Source organism: Entelurus aequoreus, linkage group LG01 (genome assembly GCF_033978785.1).
Source record: "Entelurus aequoreus isolate RoL-2023_Sb linkage group LG01, RoL_Eaeq_v1.1, whole genome shotgun sequence".
Classification (NCBI taxonomy): Eukaryota; Metazoa; Chordata; class Actinopteri; order Syngnathiformes; family Syngnathidae; genus Entelurus; species Entelurus aequoreus.
This window is the reverse complement of record NC_084731.1, coordinates 28,085,170-28,105,500: the sequence shown is the minus strand read 5'-3', so window position 1 is coordinate 28,105,500 and position 20,331 is coordinate 28,085,170. Positions and strand designations below refer to the sequence as shown.

The 20,331-nt window shown below is 41.0% G+C and overlaps 2 protein-coding genes across 7 annotated transcripts in view; one reads left to right on the top strand and one right to left on the bottom strand.

The window, feature by feature from the left end:
* LOC133650067 (death-inducer obliterator 1-like) overlaps positions 1-6,831 on the top strand; it is a 33,834-nt gene extending 27,003 nt beyond the window's left edge. For all 4 annotated transcript variants that reach the window (XM_062046879.1, XM_062046888.1, XM_062046869.1 and 1 more), the window contains one exon: positions 1,894-6,831. In XM_062046879.1, coding sequence (XP_061902863.1) covers positions 1,894-6,305 — 4,412 coding nt within the window. In that variant the 3' untranslated portion in view covers positions 6,306-6,831. The remainder of the gene's footprint in view (positions 1-1,893) is intronic.
* Positions 6,832-6,901: 70 nt separating this feature from the next.
* On the bottom strand, positions 6,902-19,730 carry LOC133650088 (opioid growth factor receptor-like protein 1). Of its 3 annotated transcripts, none has more exons than XM_062046915.1 (10): positions 19,634-19,730; positions 19,407-19,469; positions 12,345-12,726; positions 10,343-10,405; positions 10,235-10,264; positions 10,107-10,161; positions 7,741-7,819; positions 7,588-7,654; positions 7,373-7,521; positions 6,902-7,306 (listed from the first exon to the last, which is right to left on the bottom strand). In XM_062046915.1, the coding sequence occupies exons 1-10, from the start codon at positions 19,675-19,677 to the stop codon at positions 7,012-7,014; spliced, it is 1,227 nt and encodes a 408-aa protein (XP_061902899.1). In that variant the 5' UTR covers positions 19,678-19,730; the 3' UTR covers positions 6,902-7,011. The 3 variants fall into 3 exon arrangements, with proteins under 3 accessions (XP_061902899.1, XP_061902907.1, XP_061902891.1); XM_062046923.1 differs by having other exon boundaries at positions 6,911-7,306; positions 19,553-19,728; XM_062046907.1 differs by lacking the exons at positions 6,902-7,306; positions 7,373-7,521; positions 7,588-7,654; ... (3 more) ...; positions 10,343-10,405; positions 12,345-12,726 and adding an exon at positions 13,127-15,203 and having other exon boundaries at positions 19,553-19,728.
* Positions 19,731-20,331: the final 601 nt, after the last annotated feature.

Below are 20,331 nucleotides of genomic sequence, written 5' to 3'. Positions count from 1 at the left end.
TTGTAAACATTTTAATGCAATTAGAAAAAAATACAAATTCAACAATAAACAGTGCTGTTAGTCACTTGAAAATTATTCGGGGGATGGGGAATCTACTGGATTGCAAAGACCAAATGTTGGCAGCTATTCTTATAAATGACATAAAATACTCATCATTTTGATAATGATATTTTTTTATAAATAAAGCAGGGTTACCAATAAGCACCATGATGCGCTCTAATTAAAAAATTTATCAATGTAATTGAAAAATAGATGTGTTTTTAAGTGGCGTTCTTTAAATAATAATACAAATCATGATTAGGAATGTACCGATCTATTGGGCGATTTTCATTTATAAGTATGGGTTTGCTATTGCCGATTAATGCCTTTTGAAGGCAATCACAAACGACGATCCCCTCTGGCTAATATTTTATCTATTTTGAATCCCCTGGTTGAGAAGCTAGTAGCTAATTGCCCATGTCCATACACTGAGTGAAGACACTCCCCAAAAAGATAATAATCACCTCTATTGCAGCAAAAAAATATCCCAAGTATGATTATCAATTATTAGGATGGGGCTACAAACAGGAGAAGGCATGCTAGCTATCTAAGCTAGCTTGAAAAAAACGGAAGAAGTAAATGCATAATCAAGTTTAAGAAGAGTATTTGGAATAGGGATACATTCTCGGCCCATTACTATTCTCCATCTTCATAGATGATGTTGTGGAACATTGTGAGAACACCATATTTCTGCATGCGAACGACTCTACCATCTTCGCACCTACAACAACATTAAATGGACTGGAGGTAGCTGCATCGCTAAACAAAGACCTGGAGAACATCCGAAAGTGGGCTGATAACTGGAAGGTCACTTTCGAGCCCAACAAGTGCAAGGCTATAATCCTGTCCAAGAAGAAGAATCCTTCCCAGTCAGATCTCTTCTTCGGGGCCACTAAAATGGGCTGTGTGACCAGATCGAGGTTATAGGTCTTTGTATTGGCAACAAATGTCTCAACAGGAGCTTTCTCCACTCCTATTACAATATGGAACAGCCTTCCCCCTGTGGTTGTTGGAGACATTACATCAAGCAGTATTCATGCCTTTAAGAAGAGGATGAACAAACGCCTCCTCAGTTTGTGACTAATCCCTTAAAGCTCAAGGACTTTTAATCATCAAACATATAGTTCATATAAACCTCTGAGTAGATGCAGATCAGAGATAGGTTCCTTGAATGTATTTTCTTAAACCTGTATCAGCAAAAACGTGATAAAAAAAATATTGTCTTATAGCAGAAAGTAAGCCGATATTACAACAACTGTCGGTGTGTCAGCATTGTCACAGTACACGACACATATGAGGAGGGTCTAGTGTCGAGTAAGAGTAATATTATGTGATCTTTACTAGAGTCATGAGGTCCATATTTTCATTTCTTGAAATCTGTTTTTCTTAATGTTTACATAATTAGACACAGGAGGACTTTGAGGTCAAAAAGGATATTAATGCGTAATGGATAGTAGTTTTTTAATTTATTTAGTTATTGTGTACTATTGACTTTGGCTCAAACAAGTGTATCTAATGAAATAGATTAAGGAACTATTTTATATAGTGTGCTGATTTTGTTTAACTGTCAATAGCACTCACAATAAATAAAACAGTTTATACATTTGATCTGTGTTTGTATCGGCCGACCTCACGTATGGGTGATCGGAATCGGCAGCATAAATCCCTGATAAGAACATCCATAATAATTACTTCACTGTTTCACTTGTCTCCCTTGACTGCATGTCACTGTAGTACATGATGAGGAGGCACAGTTCCAAATGTGTGTTATGCTTCATGTAAATGTAGAAGTGTTCTTGTGAAGCTCTCTGTAATTCTGTTTATATTGTTTTTTAAAATTTATTCCATTTGCAGGACTTGAACCAGCGCGACCCAACCTACTCCTGGGGCTCCTGATCTGCCAGAAAGACAGAAAGCGTGCTGCTACTCCAATGGAAACTGATGAGAAACGTTCTAAGATTCAAATGAAAGAGATTGACGACACCGGCCTTCCGAAGCCACTTCCCTCAGTCAAAGCAGAGCGAAGCGCACGCCAAAGTTTGGAAATCCCCTTCAGCACAACTCCTCCAGGGTCACCTCCAGCCAGCTCCTCTGAGACGTCCAGCGCTCCTGTAGCTACCCCATCTGTATTTTCTCTTTTGTCGTCCATTAAAGCACCTGTCACGTCCTCTATGGCATCCACTGGTGTGGAATCCCCATCCTCCTCCAGCTCTGTGGCTTCCTCGGCAGCAGCTGCCACTCCTCTTCAGACAATCCTCAACACGCTTTTTGGCAAGAAAAAACACGATGAAGCTTCGAACTCTCCGTCTGACCAAAGTGCCGAACTTTCTGTCCCTCGCTCTACAATGCTAGATCCTATTGTACAGCAGTTTGCACAGATTTCAAAAGAGAAACCGGTAGACATGGATGAAGATGACCGACCGTACGACCCAGAGGAAGAATATGACCCCAGTATGGGCTACAGTGTGACTAATAAACCAGTTGAGGTGGTAAATAAATCTGAAATGGTACCAAGTGAAGGTGATGATATAGCATACGATCCTGAGGATGATTCGATATTTGATGAAGTCAACACTGTTTCAGGAGAACATATAACTGATCCAGAAAAAATTGTTGAGAGTCTTAAACTGAAAGGAGATCAGACATTACAAAAACAGGAAGAACAGCAGATGCCATCCACTGGCACAACTGAGAATTCGCTGATTCCTCCAACGCTTTTGGGGAGCAGTCAGTTACTGCAGCTTGGCAAAAAAGTGGAAGAACTTGTGAAATCTTCATCGACTGCTCCCCTCATCAACCAAAGGAGAGATCCTCGTCAGATGCTCCGCAACGTAGAAGGTGGCACAAAATCAACGGATGAACCTGACGAAAAAGAGGAATCGTCAGCAGACAGCTGTACTCCACCGCAACAGGCAGTTCTAGAGCCGCAGTTGCCTTCCGCTGCGGACCTTCCCGACTCTTCACAAGACCCAGACACACCACTGTCGGAGGAGGAAGTGAAATCGGACACACTGCCCTTCATGGAGAGCGAAAAGTCAGAGGTTTCGATTCCTTTATTAGGCGAGACGATGGACCCTGATATGGAGTACGACTACATGGAAGAGAAAGAAGTCAACATTAAACAAGATGACTTGACCAAGGCTGAAAAGGAGATGGACATGTACAGTATTTGGCCAAATGCAGCGAGTATCTTAAGAAGTAGCGAGGACTCAGACTATGATGACAATAGCCAAGACACAGCCATTTCTAGCTGCTGCAACGAGCCTTCCTACTCATCTTCAATTACCTCCACAATACCAGTTCTCACTCACAGTTTAGCCGTCAGTGACACTCATACCCATCATGTGCGACAGCACAAGCCAGCGTCACGCTTTGACGAGTATAGACCCCCAGCTGACATCCCTTCTCCAGCTAATTTCCTCCTCCCTCAACAGATCCAAGGACAAAACCCTGTGGTGAGACCTCCACCGATGTCAATACCACCTCCAATACAAGGTCCTCCTTCAATGTCAGCTACGCCTCCTATGCAAGGACCTCCGCCATCCATCTTCTCCCCTGTTCATGGTCCTCCTTCAATGCCAGCTGACAGCAAACGTCCGTATGGTCCGCCTCCAACTCCTTTTCCTCCCTACCAAAGCCAATGGCCATGTACCCAAGCACCACCACAGCAGCAACCACCCCCAAGACCACCTCAGAACCTTATACCACCACTCTACTCACCAATTGGCCAGAGAGGACCTCCACCTCAAATATTTGATCCTCTCATCCATCCTCAGCGTGCTGGGCAACAAGGCCTGCCTCCAGGCCTTCCACCACTTCCTACTTTTGATGCACAGAATCCGCTGCCTACACGATTTACCGGTCCACCTCCACCCTTTAGTTTCCCTGGAAACAGAGGTCCTCCTCCACCTTTTTCAGGACCACCACCAGGGCATTTTGAAAACAGGCTTCCTCCGCCATCCCATTTCCCAGGGTCAAGGGGTCCTACTCAATCTCAGTATGGTGACCATCCAAGTCAAACGCCAATCCAAGTCCAATCACCAATGGTAGACCAAACCCGTGGGCCAAGGGAGCAGTATAACAAAGACAGCCACTCGTTCACGCATGGGGACCAGCATCAAAATCGTCCTCACCATTCTTTTAAAGACAATTTGCCGCAATCGCTTGGTCAAGTTTACCGTGGCCCTCCTACCAGCCAATACGAGGATTCAAGAGGTCTGCCTTCTACCGTGGAGATTAGGGGACAACACATCAATCTCCCTAACCAGTTTGGGGTTTCAAGGCTACACTCACCACCACATCGAGGATCTTTTGATGAGCTTATATCTCGTCCTCCTCTTCCGGACAGTCGAGCCCCTTTTGGCGGAGCCGACCGTTACCGCTTCGATAGGTTTACTGAGGAGCCTAGACCTCTTCGTCACAGCGGCGGGCTGCTACCAACTCCTGCAGAGGCTCCCATAGATCCCCCAAAACGCATGGGAGGCCACAGTCCAGACATGCGACGAGATGACTACTGGCGCCGCCACTCTCCTGAAATACTGAGGAGAACCAGCACCAACCGAGAAGCCTCAGAACCTCGGAGCGCAGATGTCTTCAGTCACTTTGAAGCAGTGCTAAGAGAATCTGGTTCTGGTCCCTCTCAATTATTAGAGGACAGACTGAGGGAGATCTCTTGCGATCACAGGAGAGACAGAGAGCGAGACATCCCTCACCCTGGAAGGACCTTGTGGGACAGGAGTCAGAGCAAGAGGTGGAGCAGAGAGCGTGAGTGGGAAAGAAGCCGTGAGAGGGACCTCAATCGAGAGTCTAGCCGAGAACGAGATCGGAGCAAAGGGAAGGAGGTCGAGAAACACCAAGAGACAGAGGTTGAGCGACACAGAGATCAAGACAAAGATGACAGGCGAGACCGTGAAAGAGAGAGGGAAATGGACAAAGATGATAGGCGAGACCGTGACAGAGAAAGAGAAAAGGATAAAGACAGACCCAGGGACAGAGAGGCTGACAGAAGGGACTCTGATCGCGACAGAGGAAGAAACAACCGTGACAGAGAGCGAGAACGTGACCATGAGCGAGACAGACGACGGGATAAGTCCCGGAGCAGAGATAGAGACCGGGGGAAAGACCGGGGTAGGGAAAAGGACAATGACCGAGACAAAGATAGGGAGACTGACAGAGATAAGGACAGGGAGCGGGACAGAGACCAAAATAGGGAGACCGACAGAGACAAGGACAGAGAGCGGGATAAAGATAGGGAGACCGATAGAGACAAAGACAGGGAGCGGTACAGAGATAGGGAGACTGACAGAGACAAAGACAGGGAGCGAGACAGAGATAGGGAGACTGACAGAGACAAAGACAGGGAGTGGGACAGAGATAGGGAGACTGACAGAGACAAAGACAGGGAGCGGGACAGAGATAGGGAGACTGACAGAGACAAAGACAGGGAGCGGGAAAGAGATAGGGAGACTGACAGAGACAAAGACAGGGAGCGGGACAGAGATAGGGAGACTGACAGAGACAAAGACAGGGAGCGGGAAAGAGATAGGGAGACTGACAGAGACAAAGACAGGGAGCGGGACAGAGATAGGGAGATTGACAGAGACAAAGACAGGGAGCGGGACAGAGATAGGGAGACCGACAGAGACAAAGACAGAGAGCGGGACAGAGATAGGGAGACAGACAGAGACAAAGACAGAGAGCGGGACAGAGATAGGGAGACCGACATAGAAAAAGAAAGGGAGCGGGACAGAGATAGGGAGACCGACAGAGAAAAAGACACGGAGCGGGACAGAGACAGGGAGACCGACAGAGACAGGGAGCGGAACAGAGAAAGAGAGAAGGACCGGGAGAGGGACAGAGAGAAAGAAAGAGATAAGGACAGAGAAAAAGAAAAGGAGAAGAACCGGGAAAGGGAAAGACAGAAAGACCGGGATAGGGACAGAGAAAAAGACCATGACAAAGACAGAGAGCGAGACAAAGACAGAGGTAGAGACAAAGACAGGGGCCGAGATAAAGACAAAGACCGGGACAGAGACAAAGATCGAGACCGAGAAAAAGACAGACACCGGGACAGAGAGAGAGAACGAGACAGGGAGAGAGACAAAGAGCGCGACCGGGACAGAGATCGAGACAGAGACAGGGACAGAGACCGCGACAGAGACCGGGACAAAGACCGCCAAGAAACAAGCAGAAGCAGAGAAAGGAAAGAAGAGAAAAAAAACAGTAAACATGAAACGTCCAAGGAAAGAGAGGACGGCAGGAAATGACAAAAACGTTTCCAAGTGTGTTTTATTCACACTACTTGACTTTGGACAATAATTTATACCATTGACATTCACTTTTGTGAATAACAATGGCAGTATTTCATTTCCATAGATTCCAGTGTTTGTATTTTCTGTCATACAAAGATCTTAACTTGTTTTATCACGTTTGCAAAACAAAACTTCAAGGCCGTTCAAGTGACGTGTCTTTGGAGCAAAATATATAGTTCAAGTCCTAATACTTATTTCTCTTGTCAAATCCATTAACAAGAATACTGCATCCGGTCTCACACTAAATGTAAATATGACTGTATTTGTGTATATACTGATGTTTTTAATAATACTTTTCTAAGTAGATAAAATACAAGCCATATACTTCGGAAGGATCAAGTGTAACTTACGGCTTAGAACTGTGGCCATTGTGCAGACAAAAAAAAACCCTTCGTTTATTCACAGTTCAGTACCTAATTGATAATTTGTTTCAACTCAACCAATTAAACATTTTTGATCACTCATGGAATTGTCTCTGAAATTATTTAAACTCAGTACTAAGATCCTACATAACATTTTAACAGTACAGGCCGGAGTTAAAAACCTCTGAATAGACATGGACTCATTCATTAGACCTGAATAAACTGAAAGGAAAATTGTTTGGGTAGTATTTATTCATGTAAATAATAGCAGTGTTAGTCGTGAACATCATTGGCTCCTGCTATTTGGAGGGACGTGACTTTGACCACAGACTCTGTATCTTCTTTGGACACCACACAAACTCTTCATTTTGGTCGTAGTTCAGGTAAGCAAACTTGATAAGCTTCCTGCGCTCTTTCCTATTAACTACAGTAAATATGAAGTAGTCGAGGACACTGGCTTTGACACTTTGGAGTTCTTTGTGGACCAGAGTTTGTTTGAGGAAGAAGTCGACCAGGGGGGCTTGGTAGTGACGGTAACCCAAGGTCCCCATGCACTTCAAGATGCGGGTGATTCGGAGGTTGTTGTGAGTGTGTCTGAAAGAAACAATTACTGATCATTCTGTGTGTTCCACTTAATTCAAATCCAGAAAGTTTTGATACCTGTTTAAGTCGTTGAACCTGTCCCTCCAGTTTCTTGCCCTTTTGACGTGGCCCATCTCTTCGTTGCACAACTCTATGCCGTAAAAGTCCAACATGAGCTTATAGGACTTCAACAGATTTTCCTTTGCAATTGGTTCTTTCAGAAACTCCTAAAGAAAACTTTTTTAGTGGGATCATGTATCCTTGTGGTTCATGAGTCGAACGTGGGAATTTACCTCGATTTCCGCTTTGGTCAGGGTAATGGCGCGGTTGTTCACTCCTGGCACTTCCAGTGGGAACAACCTTACACAAAGTATATCTGCCATATATAATCTTACCTGGAAGTTAGTATGTTGCAAACTGCTGTTTATGTTGATGAAATGACTTACCACTGAATATAAGTGTGCGTAAACTCCAGACTGCGATACTCTCCATGCCATGAACTGTGGAACTCTCCAATGTAAATACCTGAAATTCAGCACAATAGGCTAGAAAAGTGTAACAATTCATAAATTGTTGTGATGCTGTCTCCTGGGGTATTTTCCGGACTGTAAGCCGCTACTCTTTTCCAACGCTTTGATCCCGGTGGCTTATAAAACGGTGCAGGTAATTTATGGAATGGCCATTATCTTTTGTATTCAACAAATAGTTTTCATAGAACACCATCAGAGACACTGAAAAGGTGCAGTATTGTTCCTGCAATGGTGCCATCTTTTGGACGAATTCGCTCACTGCAGGTGCTGCCGGTTGAAAATGTATCTCCGGTTTCGTGCCTTGAACAGGTAGAATATCCAGTTTTGTCCACTATTGGTCTATAGCGTTTCTGCGCGAAAGGAATCCTTATCCATCAAACCAAGCAACATTTGTAAGTTTTATATGACTAAAACAATTCATACTTACTCATCTGTCCCATGTGTGTCTAATGCATATTTGTACGTGCTACCATAACGTAATCACACTCGCGTCATTAGCATTAGCGAAAATGCTAACACGTTTACAAGTGTGTGTTAGTACTATACATGACAAAAATATAAACGCAACACTTTTGTTTATGCTCTCATTTTTCACGAGTTGAACTCATAGATGTAAAAGTTTTACTATATACACAAAATACCTATTCCTCTCAAATATTGTGCACAAGTCTGTGTTAGTGAGCATTTCTCCTTTGCCAAAATAATCCATCCCACTGGCACGGCCACTTTACCAACCGAGCTATACCGCCCCCAGATGTATGTTTTGGAGTACCGTATTTTTCGGAGTATAAGTCGATCCGGAGTATAAGTCGCACCGGCCGAAAATGCATAATAAAGAAGGAGCAAAACATATATAAGTCGCACTGGAGTATAAGTCGCATTTTTTGGGGAAATGTATTTGATAAAACCCAACACCAAGAATGGACATTTGAAAAGCAATTTAAAATAAAGAATAGTGAACAACAGGCTGAATAAGTGTACGTTATATGACGCATAAATAACCAACTGAGAACGTGCCTGGTATGTTAACGTAACATATGGTAAGAGTCATTCAAATAACTATAACATAGAGAACATGCTATACGTTTATCAAACAATCTGTCACTCCTAATCGCTAAATCCCATGAAATCTTATACGTCTAGTCTCTTACGTGAATGAGCTAAATAATATTATTTGATATTTTATAGAGATGTCCGATAATATCGGCCGATAAATACTTTAAAATGTAAAATCGGAAATTATCGGTATCGTTTTTTTATTATCGGTATCGTTTTTTTGTGGTTTTATTTTTTATTAAATCAACATAAAAAACACAAGATACACTTACAAATAGTGCACCAACCCAAAAAACCTCCCTCCCCCAAAAAAGGGTTGTTTCTTTCTGTTATTAACATTCTGGTTCCTACATTATATATCAATATATATCAATACAGTCTGCAAGGGATACAGTCCGTAAGCACACATGATTGTGCGTGCTGCTGGTCCACTAATAGTACTAACCTTCAACAGTTACTTTTACTCATTTTCATTAATTACTAGTTTCTATGTAACTGTTTTTATATTGTTTTACTTTCTTTTGTATTCAAGAAAATGTTTTTAATTTATTTATCTTATTTATTTATTTTTTTTAAAAAGGACCTTATCTTCACCATACCTGGTTGTCCCAATTAGGCATAATGTGTTAATTCCACGACTGTATATATCAGTATCGGTTGATATCGGTATCTGTAATTAAGGGTTTGGTCAATATCTGATATCGGCAAAAAGCCATTATTGGACATCCCTAATATTTTACAGTAATGTGTTAATAATTTCACACATAAGTCGCTCCTGAGTATAAGTCGCACCCCCGGCCAAACTGAAAAAAACTGCGACTTATAGTCCGAAAAATACGGTAATATGAATGGGAAACAAACTGCAATAATTAATGTTCTGTACGAAATAACAAAATTACCCGAATGAAATAAACTTAGGCTTTTCAAGATTGCATTATGATTTAGTTGAGTTTTTAGGGTTGTTTTTTACCTTGGCAAAAAGGCAGCCCCGGAATCCATGAGCTTGTGGACAGTCGGAAAGGACGAACGGCCGTTTTCCGCGTTTGACAGCGTGCGTAACATTATTTTTGGACGCTAAAAAGTGCAGGGTACATGTCCCCACCTGCCCCCCACCCCCGAAATTACATCCATGTGTTCTTGTCTCACATAAGGCTTGTGGAGGATGGGCAAGATTCAAACAACTTAAGAAGGACAAGTCTGTCACATGTTGCTACTTGATGCTTTACCGTCGGGCCTTGAGGGTCTCTTTCCAAGGTAGAAATTCAAATTGGCCATGTCCTCCTGTAACAGTCAAACAAATCTCTAACACAAACCCTTTGGACGTTCTAGTCGAGATCATTCTGTGTGCTCTTACATGTTTTGGATGGTGTTGGCTGGTTACAGACTGTGGACCGACATAGCGCCATTTTGTCATTTTTACAATCTGCAGGAGTTTTTTTTGTGTGTGTGTTAATTAACTTACAGGGTAGCCATGCCTGTAGACTTGCGTGTCTTTCGCTGCTTTCCGGAACCTTTCAAACTTCAACTGATGGGTAGAATTTAAATGTGTTACCTATTCAGTAAAACAGTGGTTCTCAAACATTTTTTTTTACCAAGTACCACCTTGGCTTGAATAAAACTCCAAGTTCTGCCGTAATGACCAACATTCAAATGCAGTCGTGAATATTTATGTACAAAACCCAAAACCAGTGAAGTTGGCACGTTGTGTAAATCGTAAATAAAAACAGAATACAATGATTTGCAAATCCTTTTCAACCTATATTCAATTGAATAGGCTGCAAAGACAAGATACTTAACGTTCGAACTGGAAAACTGTTATTTTCTGCAAATATTAGCTCATTTGGAATTTGACGCCTGCAGCATGTTTCAAAAAAGCTGGCACAAGTGGCAAAAAAGACTGAGAAAGTTGAGGAATGCTCATCAAACACTTATTTGGAACATCCCACAGGTGAACAGGCTAATTGGGAACAGGCGGGTGCCATGATTGGGTATAAAAGCAGCTTCCGTGAAATGCTCAGTCATTCACAAATAAAGATGGGGCTAGGGTCACCACTTTGTGAACAAATGCGTGAGCAAATTGTTTAAGAACAACATTTCTCAACGAGCTATTGCAAGGAATTTAGGGATTTCACCATCTACGGTCCGTAATATCATCAAAAGGTTCAGAGAATCTGGAGAAATCACTGCACGTAAGCGATGATATTACGGACCTTGGATCCCTCAGGCGGTACTGCATCAAAAAGCGACATCAGTGTGTAAAGGATATCACCACATGGGCTCAGGAACACTTCAGAAACCCACTGTCAGTAGCTACAGTTTGTCGCTACATCTGTAAGCGCAAGTTAAAACTCTACTATGCAAAGCGAAAACCATTTATCAACAACACCCAGAAACGCCGCCGGCTTAGCTGAGCCGGACTGATGCAAAGTGGAAAAGTGTTCTGTGGTCTGACGAGTCCACATTTCAAATTGTTTTTGGAAACTCTGGACGTCGTGTCCTCCGGAACAAAGAGGAAAAGAACCATCCGGATTGAAAAGCCAGCATCTGTGATGGTATGGGGGTGTATTAGTGCCCAAGGCATGGGTAACTTACACATCTGTGAAGGCACCATTAATGCTGAAAGGTACATACAGGTTTTGGAGCAACATATGTTGCCATCCAAGCAACGTTATCATGGACGCCCCTGCTTATTTCAGCAATACAATGCCAAGCCACGTGTTACAACAGCGTGGCTTCATAGTAAAAGACTGGCCTGCCTGTAGTCCAGACCTGTCTTCCATTGAAAATGTGTGGCGCATTATGAAGCCTAAAATACCACAACGGAGACCCCCGGGCTGTTGAACAACTTAAGCTGTACATCAAGCAAGAATGGGAAAGAATTCCACCCGAGAAGCTTCAAAAATTGGTCTCCTCAGTTCCCAAACGTTTACTGAGTGTTGTTAAAAGGAAAGGCCATGTAACACAGTGGTAAAAAGGCCCCTTTGCAAACTTTTATGCCATGTGTTGCTGCCAATAAATTCTAAGTTAATGATTAATTGCAAAAAAAAAAAGTTTTTCAGTTCGAACATTAAGTATCTTGTCTTTGCAGTCTATTCAATATAAGTTGAAAGGGATTTGCTAATTATTGTATTTTGTTTTTATTTACGATTTACACAACATGCCAACTTTACTGTTTTTTTTTTTAAATTATTATTTCAAGTATAGTTAATATTTTCGGCCACACAGTTTGAACAGTAACACTGTGTTTGAATATATATATATATATATATATATATATATATATATATATATATATATATATATATATATATATATATATATATATATATATATATATATATATATATATATATATATATATATATATATATATATAAAACTGTACTTGGGCGCACCACTAGATGGAGCCCGCGTACCACAGTTGGAGAAGGACTGGAATAAAAATGTCTAAAGAAGACACCTACACTTGTGGACTTGTGTCCAGCAGAGTCCCCACTGGACGCCTCCTGGCTCGGCTCCGTCTCCCACGTTGAGTCATATTCGCAGTAAAACTCATCCATGGTCCTGACCTCGTACTCTTCGCCCCACTCCTCCTCGTCAGCTGCTGGTTTGGAGCTGACAACTTCGACCTCCTGCAAGGAGTTTTCACACTCCTTCTCGAGTTCGACGTCCGGTCCGCCAATGTCGTCGTCGTCGTCCGGCGGTCCTAAAAGTCGACCCCTTATAAATGGAAAAACTATTCTCGCAATCCATCTCCATGACGAAACGAGCCCACGCCAAGCGGTCAGGAAGAAGGCGGCAGCCATCGGTAAGGATGTTGTTTTGAGGGTTTCACTTTCGGTTTCACTGAAACGAAAGTTGGACAATCCCCTGTGATGGAGCAGTCAGGTGGGACGGACTCTTGAAACCCAACAAACAATGGACAATGATTGAAGAAATGAAACCTAAACATCACTGGATACAGTATTAAATCATGTATATGATAATAAATACGTAAACATTTGCATCACAAACAAAATGTCTAAAAATTTAACTATAAAATATTGCAACTAAATTGTAATTTTAATCATTATATTACTATTCAAAATAAATACAAATAAAATACACTTAAAATATAAACAAAGTTGTTAGTTAATTAAAAAAAAACCAACTAGTGTTGTCCTGATACCAATATTTTGGTACCGGTACTAAAATTATTTCGAAACCTTTCTAAATAAAGGGGAACACAAAAAATGTCATCATTGGCTTTATTTTAACAAAAAATCTTACGGTACATTAAACATGTTTATTATTGCAATTGTGTCCTTAAATAAAATAGTGAACATACAAGACAACTTGTCTTTTAGTAGTAAGTAAACAAACAAAGGCTCCTAATTAGTTTGCTGACGTATGCAGTAACATATTGTGTCATTTTCCATTCTATTATTTTGTCAACATTATTAAGGACAAGTGGTAGAATGGATTCTTAATAGGACTAGTTGTTAAAGATCCCTAAATATTCAGCATAACAATTAAAATGGGGTTGGAGATGTCCTCTTGGGTGGGGTGGAGTTTGGCACTAATCACGTGGTGCCACCAGTACAACACATCTTCCGTTGTGTTTCCCGACGTCATTGGGCGTTTCGGCCATTTATCACAAGACACCCTCTGCCGAGGTTGGCCCACCACCGGCTGATCAGACCTGGGTGTGTGTCGCATGGTGGCACCACGTGGTTATTTGGCAGCCCATGCTGCATCCCTGCGCTTCAGCCACAGCCAGTGACTGCTCCGTTCTGCTGCGGTGGAAAGTTCTTTAATAGCCTTGCGTTGGGCCTGTCCTCTGATTCCTACTTCTTTCAGGAGCCTTGTGGTGGAACTGGCTACAAAGCCTCTACTGCCCACCTCCACTGGTCACACCTTCACGTTCCAGCCCCGTGCCTCTGCTTCAGCTGCCAAGTTGGTATATCGCAGCCTCTTCCGTTCGAATGCTTCATCGATGGGGTCCTCCCACGGGACCGTTAGCTCAACGATGAAGACACGGTGGCAGGACATGGACCAGAGGACCAGGTCTGGGCGCAGGCTGGTTGCTGCAATTTCGGGTGGGAAGATAAGCCTCTGGCTGAGGTCTACCCGCATTTCCCAATCTCGGGCTGCGTTCAGTGGGCCTAAGTCTGGAGGTGATGGCTTGGTCCGCCGTTTCTCTCCTTCCCGGATGAAAGTTGTTTTGCATGGGAAGGTTGCCTGAGCATTTAGAGGCATGGCATTGGTGACCACTCTCTTATTCTCAAGTTCGGCAGCCAAGCACTTCAGTACCTGGTTGTGGCGCCAGGTGTATCTCCCTTGAGTCAGACTGGTCTTCCAACCTACCAAGATGTGTTTGAGGGTTGCTGGGGCTGTACACTGGAGACAGGCTGGGTCCTCTCCATACCAGAGATGTAGGTTGGTTGGAGAGGGCAGGACATCATATGTGGCTCTAATGATGAAGCTTAGTCTATTAGACTCCATGCTCCATATTTCGTTCCACGTGATTTTTCTCCTCTCCACGCCCTCCCACCTCATCCAGCGGCCCTGCTGAGCTTGGGAGACTGCCTTGGCACACCTGGCTGCTTCCTCCTGGTGGCGCACTTCCTCCACAACCACGTGCCGCCGTTCGGTTGCAGTTGCCTTTTGCCACGTGGGTGTTGTTTCTTCTAAACCAAGGCCCCCTCTGCCATATTGGACATGCCCCACTATATCCCGGTGTCTGAGGGCCGTCTTTGCCACTGCGACTGCTGCAGATGGATTCCATTTCCTCCCTGTCGCTAGGGTTGGAGCAGCACCTCTGACGAATGGATCCTGGGATTCTGTGAGAGTCATTTCCAGCCTTGATTTGGCACATTTGTACTCCTCCACCACGCTTGAGATCGGTAGGGAGAGGGCTCCGTTGCCATACAGGCCTACGCTGCTAAGACATCTCGGCAGTCCAAGCCATTTCCTCACTTGTGCATTCACCAGCCTCTCCAGCCGATTGGCATGGGATAGAGCGACCTCATAGATGGAAATTGGCCACATGAGACGGGGCAGCAGCCCAAACTGAAAGCACCACAGTTTCAGCTTCCCAGGGAGAGCGGTGTTATTGATCTGATTGAGGCCACTGATTGTATCCTGCCTGAGTTGGTCCACCTGCTTGGAGTCTTTGAGTTCTGCGCTATACCAGTGGCCAAGGCTTTTGATAGGCTTTTCTAGAACTGTTGGTATTGGCTCGTTGTTGATGTGGAACCTCTCATTGGTGAGCTGGCCCTTGATGATGGAGATACTGCGGGATTTGCTTGGTTTAACCTCCATTCGTGCCCAATTGATGTTTCCTTGGAGTTTATCCAGCAGGCGTGCATGCATTATTAAGGACAAGTGGTAGAAAATGAATGATTAATCTACTTGTTCATTAATTGTTATTATCTGCTTACTTTCTCTTTTAACATGTTCTATCTACACTTCTGTTAAAATGTAATAATCACTTATTCTTCTGTTGTTTGAATGCTTTACATTAGTTTTGGATGATACCACAAATTTGGGTATCTATCCGATACTAAGTCGTTACAGGATCATACATTGGTCATATTCAAAGTCCTCATGTGTCTAAGGACATATTTCCTGAGTTTACAAACATAATATAAATAGATAAAAAACGAAAGAAGATGTTGTAATGCCAAAAAATATTGACGTAATCGTATCGACTATTTACACTCCTGTACTTGGTATCATTACAGTGGATGTTAGGTGTAAATCCACCAATGGCGTTTGTTTACATTTTGACGCCGGCGAGCTACGGTACTTTCAAACTGCTCTTATAAACACTCTTGTAAACACTACTGAAACACTCTTATAAACACTACTGAAACACTCTTATATACACTACTGAAACACTCATATACACTACTGAAACACTCTTATAAACACTACTGAAACACTCTTATATACACTACTGAAACACTCTTATAAACACTACTGAAATGCTCTTATACACACTACTGAAACACTCTTATATACACTACTGAAACACTCTTATAAACACTACTGAAACACTCTTATAAACACTACTGAAACACTCTTATATACACTACTGAAACACTCTTATAAACACTACTGAAATGCTCTTATAAACACTACTGAAACACTCTTGTAAACACTACTGAAACACTCTTATAAACACTACTGAAATGCTCTTACATACACTACTGAAATGCTCTTATAAACACTACTGAAACACTCTTGTAAACACTACTGAAACACTCTTATAAACACTACTGAAACACTCTTATAAACACTACTGAAACATTCTTACATACACTACTGAAACACTCTTATAAACACTACTGAAATGTTTTTGTCTCACGCACACACACACACACCTGGAATTATTTTTCACTAGTATGTATAAAAAAAGATTTCAGTTGTTTATGTGAGAGCATTTCAGTACTATGTAAGAGGTAATTCTGAATAATGTCCCTAACGGCCCCTCATACGCCCCCCTCCTCTCTCTCTTTACTCCCCACACTCAGACACACACACAGAGCGCACGTCTCTCTTCTCCGGTTTGTGACACAAGAAGAATCAGAACTACGACACTAACACACTTTATACTACATTAAAAGTAATGTAAAATAACGCAGTAACGCATCATGTAGTAACGGTAACTGAGTTACTGAAAAATAAAAAATAACGCGTTAGATTACTAGTTACCGCCGAAACTAACGGCGTTACAGTAACGCGTTACTTTGTAACGCGTTAGTCCCAACACTGTTTATTAATATTAATTACGTGCATGAACAAAGATGAGTTATTATTGTATGTAGCTTCTAAACAAGAAAGGGGTTTTTACCACATTAACATCGTAGACTGCGGAGTATGTACAGTCCTTTACAATCCCATTAATAGCATAGATATGGCCAACTCTTGTCGTTTTTCGGAAATGACGGAAATGTCCCCAAACTTTTTGACAGTCGGGACGCATTGGGTTAAAACAATTTTCTGGGCTGTATATATATATATATATATATATATATATATATATATATATATATATATATATATATATATATATGTATGTATGTATGTATGTATGTATGTATGTATGTATGTATGTATATATATGTATGTATATATATGTATGTATATATATATATATATGTATGTATATATATATGTATATATATATATATATATATATATATATATATATATGTATATATATATATATATATATATGTATATATATATATATATATATATGTATATATATATATGTATATATATATATATGTATATATATATATATATATATATATATATATATATATATATATATATGTATATATATATATATGTATATATATATGTATATATATGTATGTATATATATATGTATATATATGTATGTATATATATATATGTATATATATATATGTATATATATATGTATATATATATATATGTATATATGTATATATATATATATATATATATATATATATATATATATATATATATATATATATATATATATATATATATATATATATATATATATATATATATATATTAGGGTTGTGAACGATAAACCGATGCGACCGAGTATTCGGTTCAACAAGTGAGCGATTAGATTGCATCGATAGCAGACTCCTCAATCAATGCGAATAATCCATGAATTCCTAGCTGAATCGGTTATAGAGTCATTGATCGGTTATCGCGAGACTTTGTATGGGTTGGCTAGATCACAATATGCGTCAGCGTCTCTAAAACAACGCGAGAGCTGAAGCTACTCGCCAAACGCGGTAGCCGCCTAGCTAGTATTAGCACGAGTGATAAACAAGAGACAACACGGAAAATGAATGTGGAGGAGAACGAAAGCGTCAGTCTGACCGAAGGTGATAATGGACCGAGAAAGATTTTCAAAAAACCCACTACAGTGGTGGAAAGAGCAGCAGGACTTGCCACTGCTGTCATATCTCGCTAAAAGATGCTGCATCCCGGGGTTGTGCCGGGAAACGCACCCCTGCCGTAAAATGCACTCCCTGACGCGGGAGCGCGCTGACGTCACTCGTCTCGAAAAGTATATCTAAACTCGGCTGTAATGACCGAAGTGGCTGAAATCGCCTCTTTCGGCATAAAAAAGTACATAAAGTATAATAATCCAAGTTTTCTTTACTTGTTGATTGATTAAAAATTGTGAGACTTTAATGATTTCGCCGTCATTCAAGTGGCTGACATCGCCTCTTCGGCATAAAAAAGTACATCAAGTGAAACACACGGAATCTGAACGTGTGTTCAGTACTGCGGGAGACATTGTTTCCACAAAACGTAGTCTGCTCAAACATGAGCATGTGGATCAGTTGATTTTCCTTAAAAAAAATCTGCCCTCCAAAAAAACAGAGGAGAGTGATGATGAAAATGCACAGGCATAGTGTAAGTGAACTACTGCTTTTTGACCTGGGAAACGGTACCTCACACACAGTAGTTTGATTTTTCTTTTTACATATGTATTTATTTTCTCTATTCTTTTACACAAAGCACTTGTCACTGTGCTCATTGTTGCCACATTTTGAGATGACTACTAGGTGTGTAACTTGTTTACATTGTAATGATGCACCTTTGTTACCTAGCCTCTAGTGTTCATTGTTACCTACCTCTAGTGTTCAAAACACTATATGCTCAGGTTGAAATATTGAATCTTTGTGACCTACCTCTAGTGTTCATTGTTACCTACCTCTAGTGTTCAAAACACTATATGCTCAGGTTGAAATATTGAATCTTTGTTACCTACCTCTAGTGTTCAAAACTATGCTCAGGCTGAAATATTGCACTTTGTTGTTACTATTCTCTGCTACTTTTACCTCTGGAGTTCCCATCCTACAATTCAGCCAGAATTTTTTTGGTCCATGTCTAAAGATAAATACATTGACATGTGATTTTGTTGCTCTGTTTTTTTTGCCAGTGCCATAAAGCCACAATGCTTGGGGATTTGGAGTCTTGAATATTAACCGTCAAATCGAATCGTATTGTTCGGAATCGAATCGAATCGAATTGGTCTGTAATAAAAGGATATCGTTTTTGAATCGAATTGTAACCTGTGTATCTAGATGCATATCGAATCGTTTATCAGAGAGAGATGTGCAACCCTAATATATATATATATATGTGTGTATATATATATATATATATGTGTATATATATATATATGTGTATATATATATATATATATATATATATATATATATATATATATATATATATATATATATATATATATATATATATATATATATATATATATATATATATATATATATGTATATATATATATATATTCCTCGCGCACTAATTGACTGAAAGAGTGCGCTCTTGATGTCATGTTATCGATGGAAAAATGCATTTTTAGACCATATGATTTGCCTGAGCGGCTAGGAGACACCAAGAGTAACAAGCGGTAAAAATGGATTACAAAAGACAGATTTAAAATATAATAATAATAAAAAAATAATAATAATAATAATTATAAACTTGGGACTTACCGCGGGTCGGATTTTGGACGCTGGCGGGCCGGATCTGGCCCGCGGGCCGTAGTTTGGGGACCCCTGCAATAAAGGATTAAATAATTTCAAACACATAGCCCTATGTAATCAGTTGTGGAGAGAAGAAGCCCGAAAGTGGTACGTACTCTCGCGGCGGGAATCCAATTTTGACACGGAATCAGTTTTTGGCGCAACACAGATAGCAGCAAAAAATAAATTTGACTTACAGTTGAGTCAATAACAGAATCGACGACTTGCCTGTAGATGGCATCAAGCAGGAAAAATAAAATGTGTCCTGTTAGCTATGTCCTTGGTGTACAAATATTACACGTTAAAGCCACACATTGCTTTGATGGGGACTTCCTTATCCCGCAAGGGAAAGCATCTGATTGGCTTTCGTTCATACCTAACCCCACCCCTCTTTCAGTGTACGCCATTTAAGAGCTGTGATTGGATATATTCCGAATTTGACCCGCCCATCAACAAGACAAAATTAAAATATGATTGGATTTCGTTTATGTCAACTTCTTTTTCTTTTTACTACAAGAATGCAATGATTATGTCTCGTTTTTATTATTGTATAATAATAATAATCAGAGGTGTGGACTCGAGTCACATGACTTGGACTCGAGTCAGACTCGAGTCATGAATTTGATGACTTTAGACTCGACTTGACAAAATGTAAAGAGACTTGCAACTCGACTTAGACTTTAACATCCATGACTTGTGACTTCACTTGGACTTGAGCCTTTTGACTTGACATGACTTGCTACTTTCCCCAAAACCCAAAGCTTAAAAAGTTATTTGGGAGCGCTCCGTATCTTTCATTTTGTACGTCTGTGTCTATCAGCGTGTTGTTCCTGTCAGCTGGTGTGCTCTCAGTACAACAGCCAATCAAATTAGATCTGCGTTGTTTTCATCCCAC

Bases quoted from the DNA above. Each gene is read 5' to 3' on its own strand.
- LOC133650088 (XM_062046907.1), bottom strand. From the start codon at position 15,183: ATGGAGGTTAAACCAAGCAAATCCCGCAGTATCTCCATCATCAAGGGC.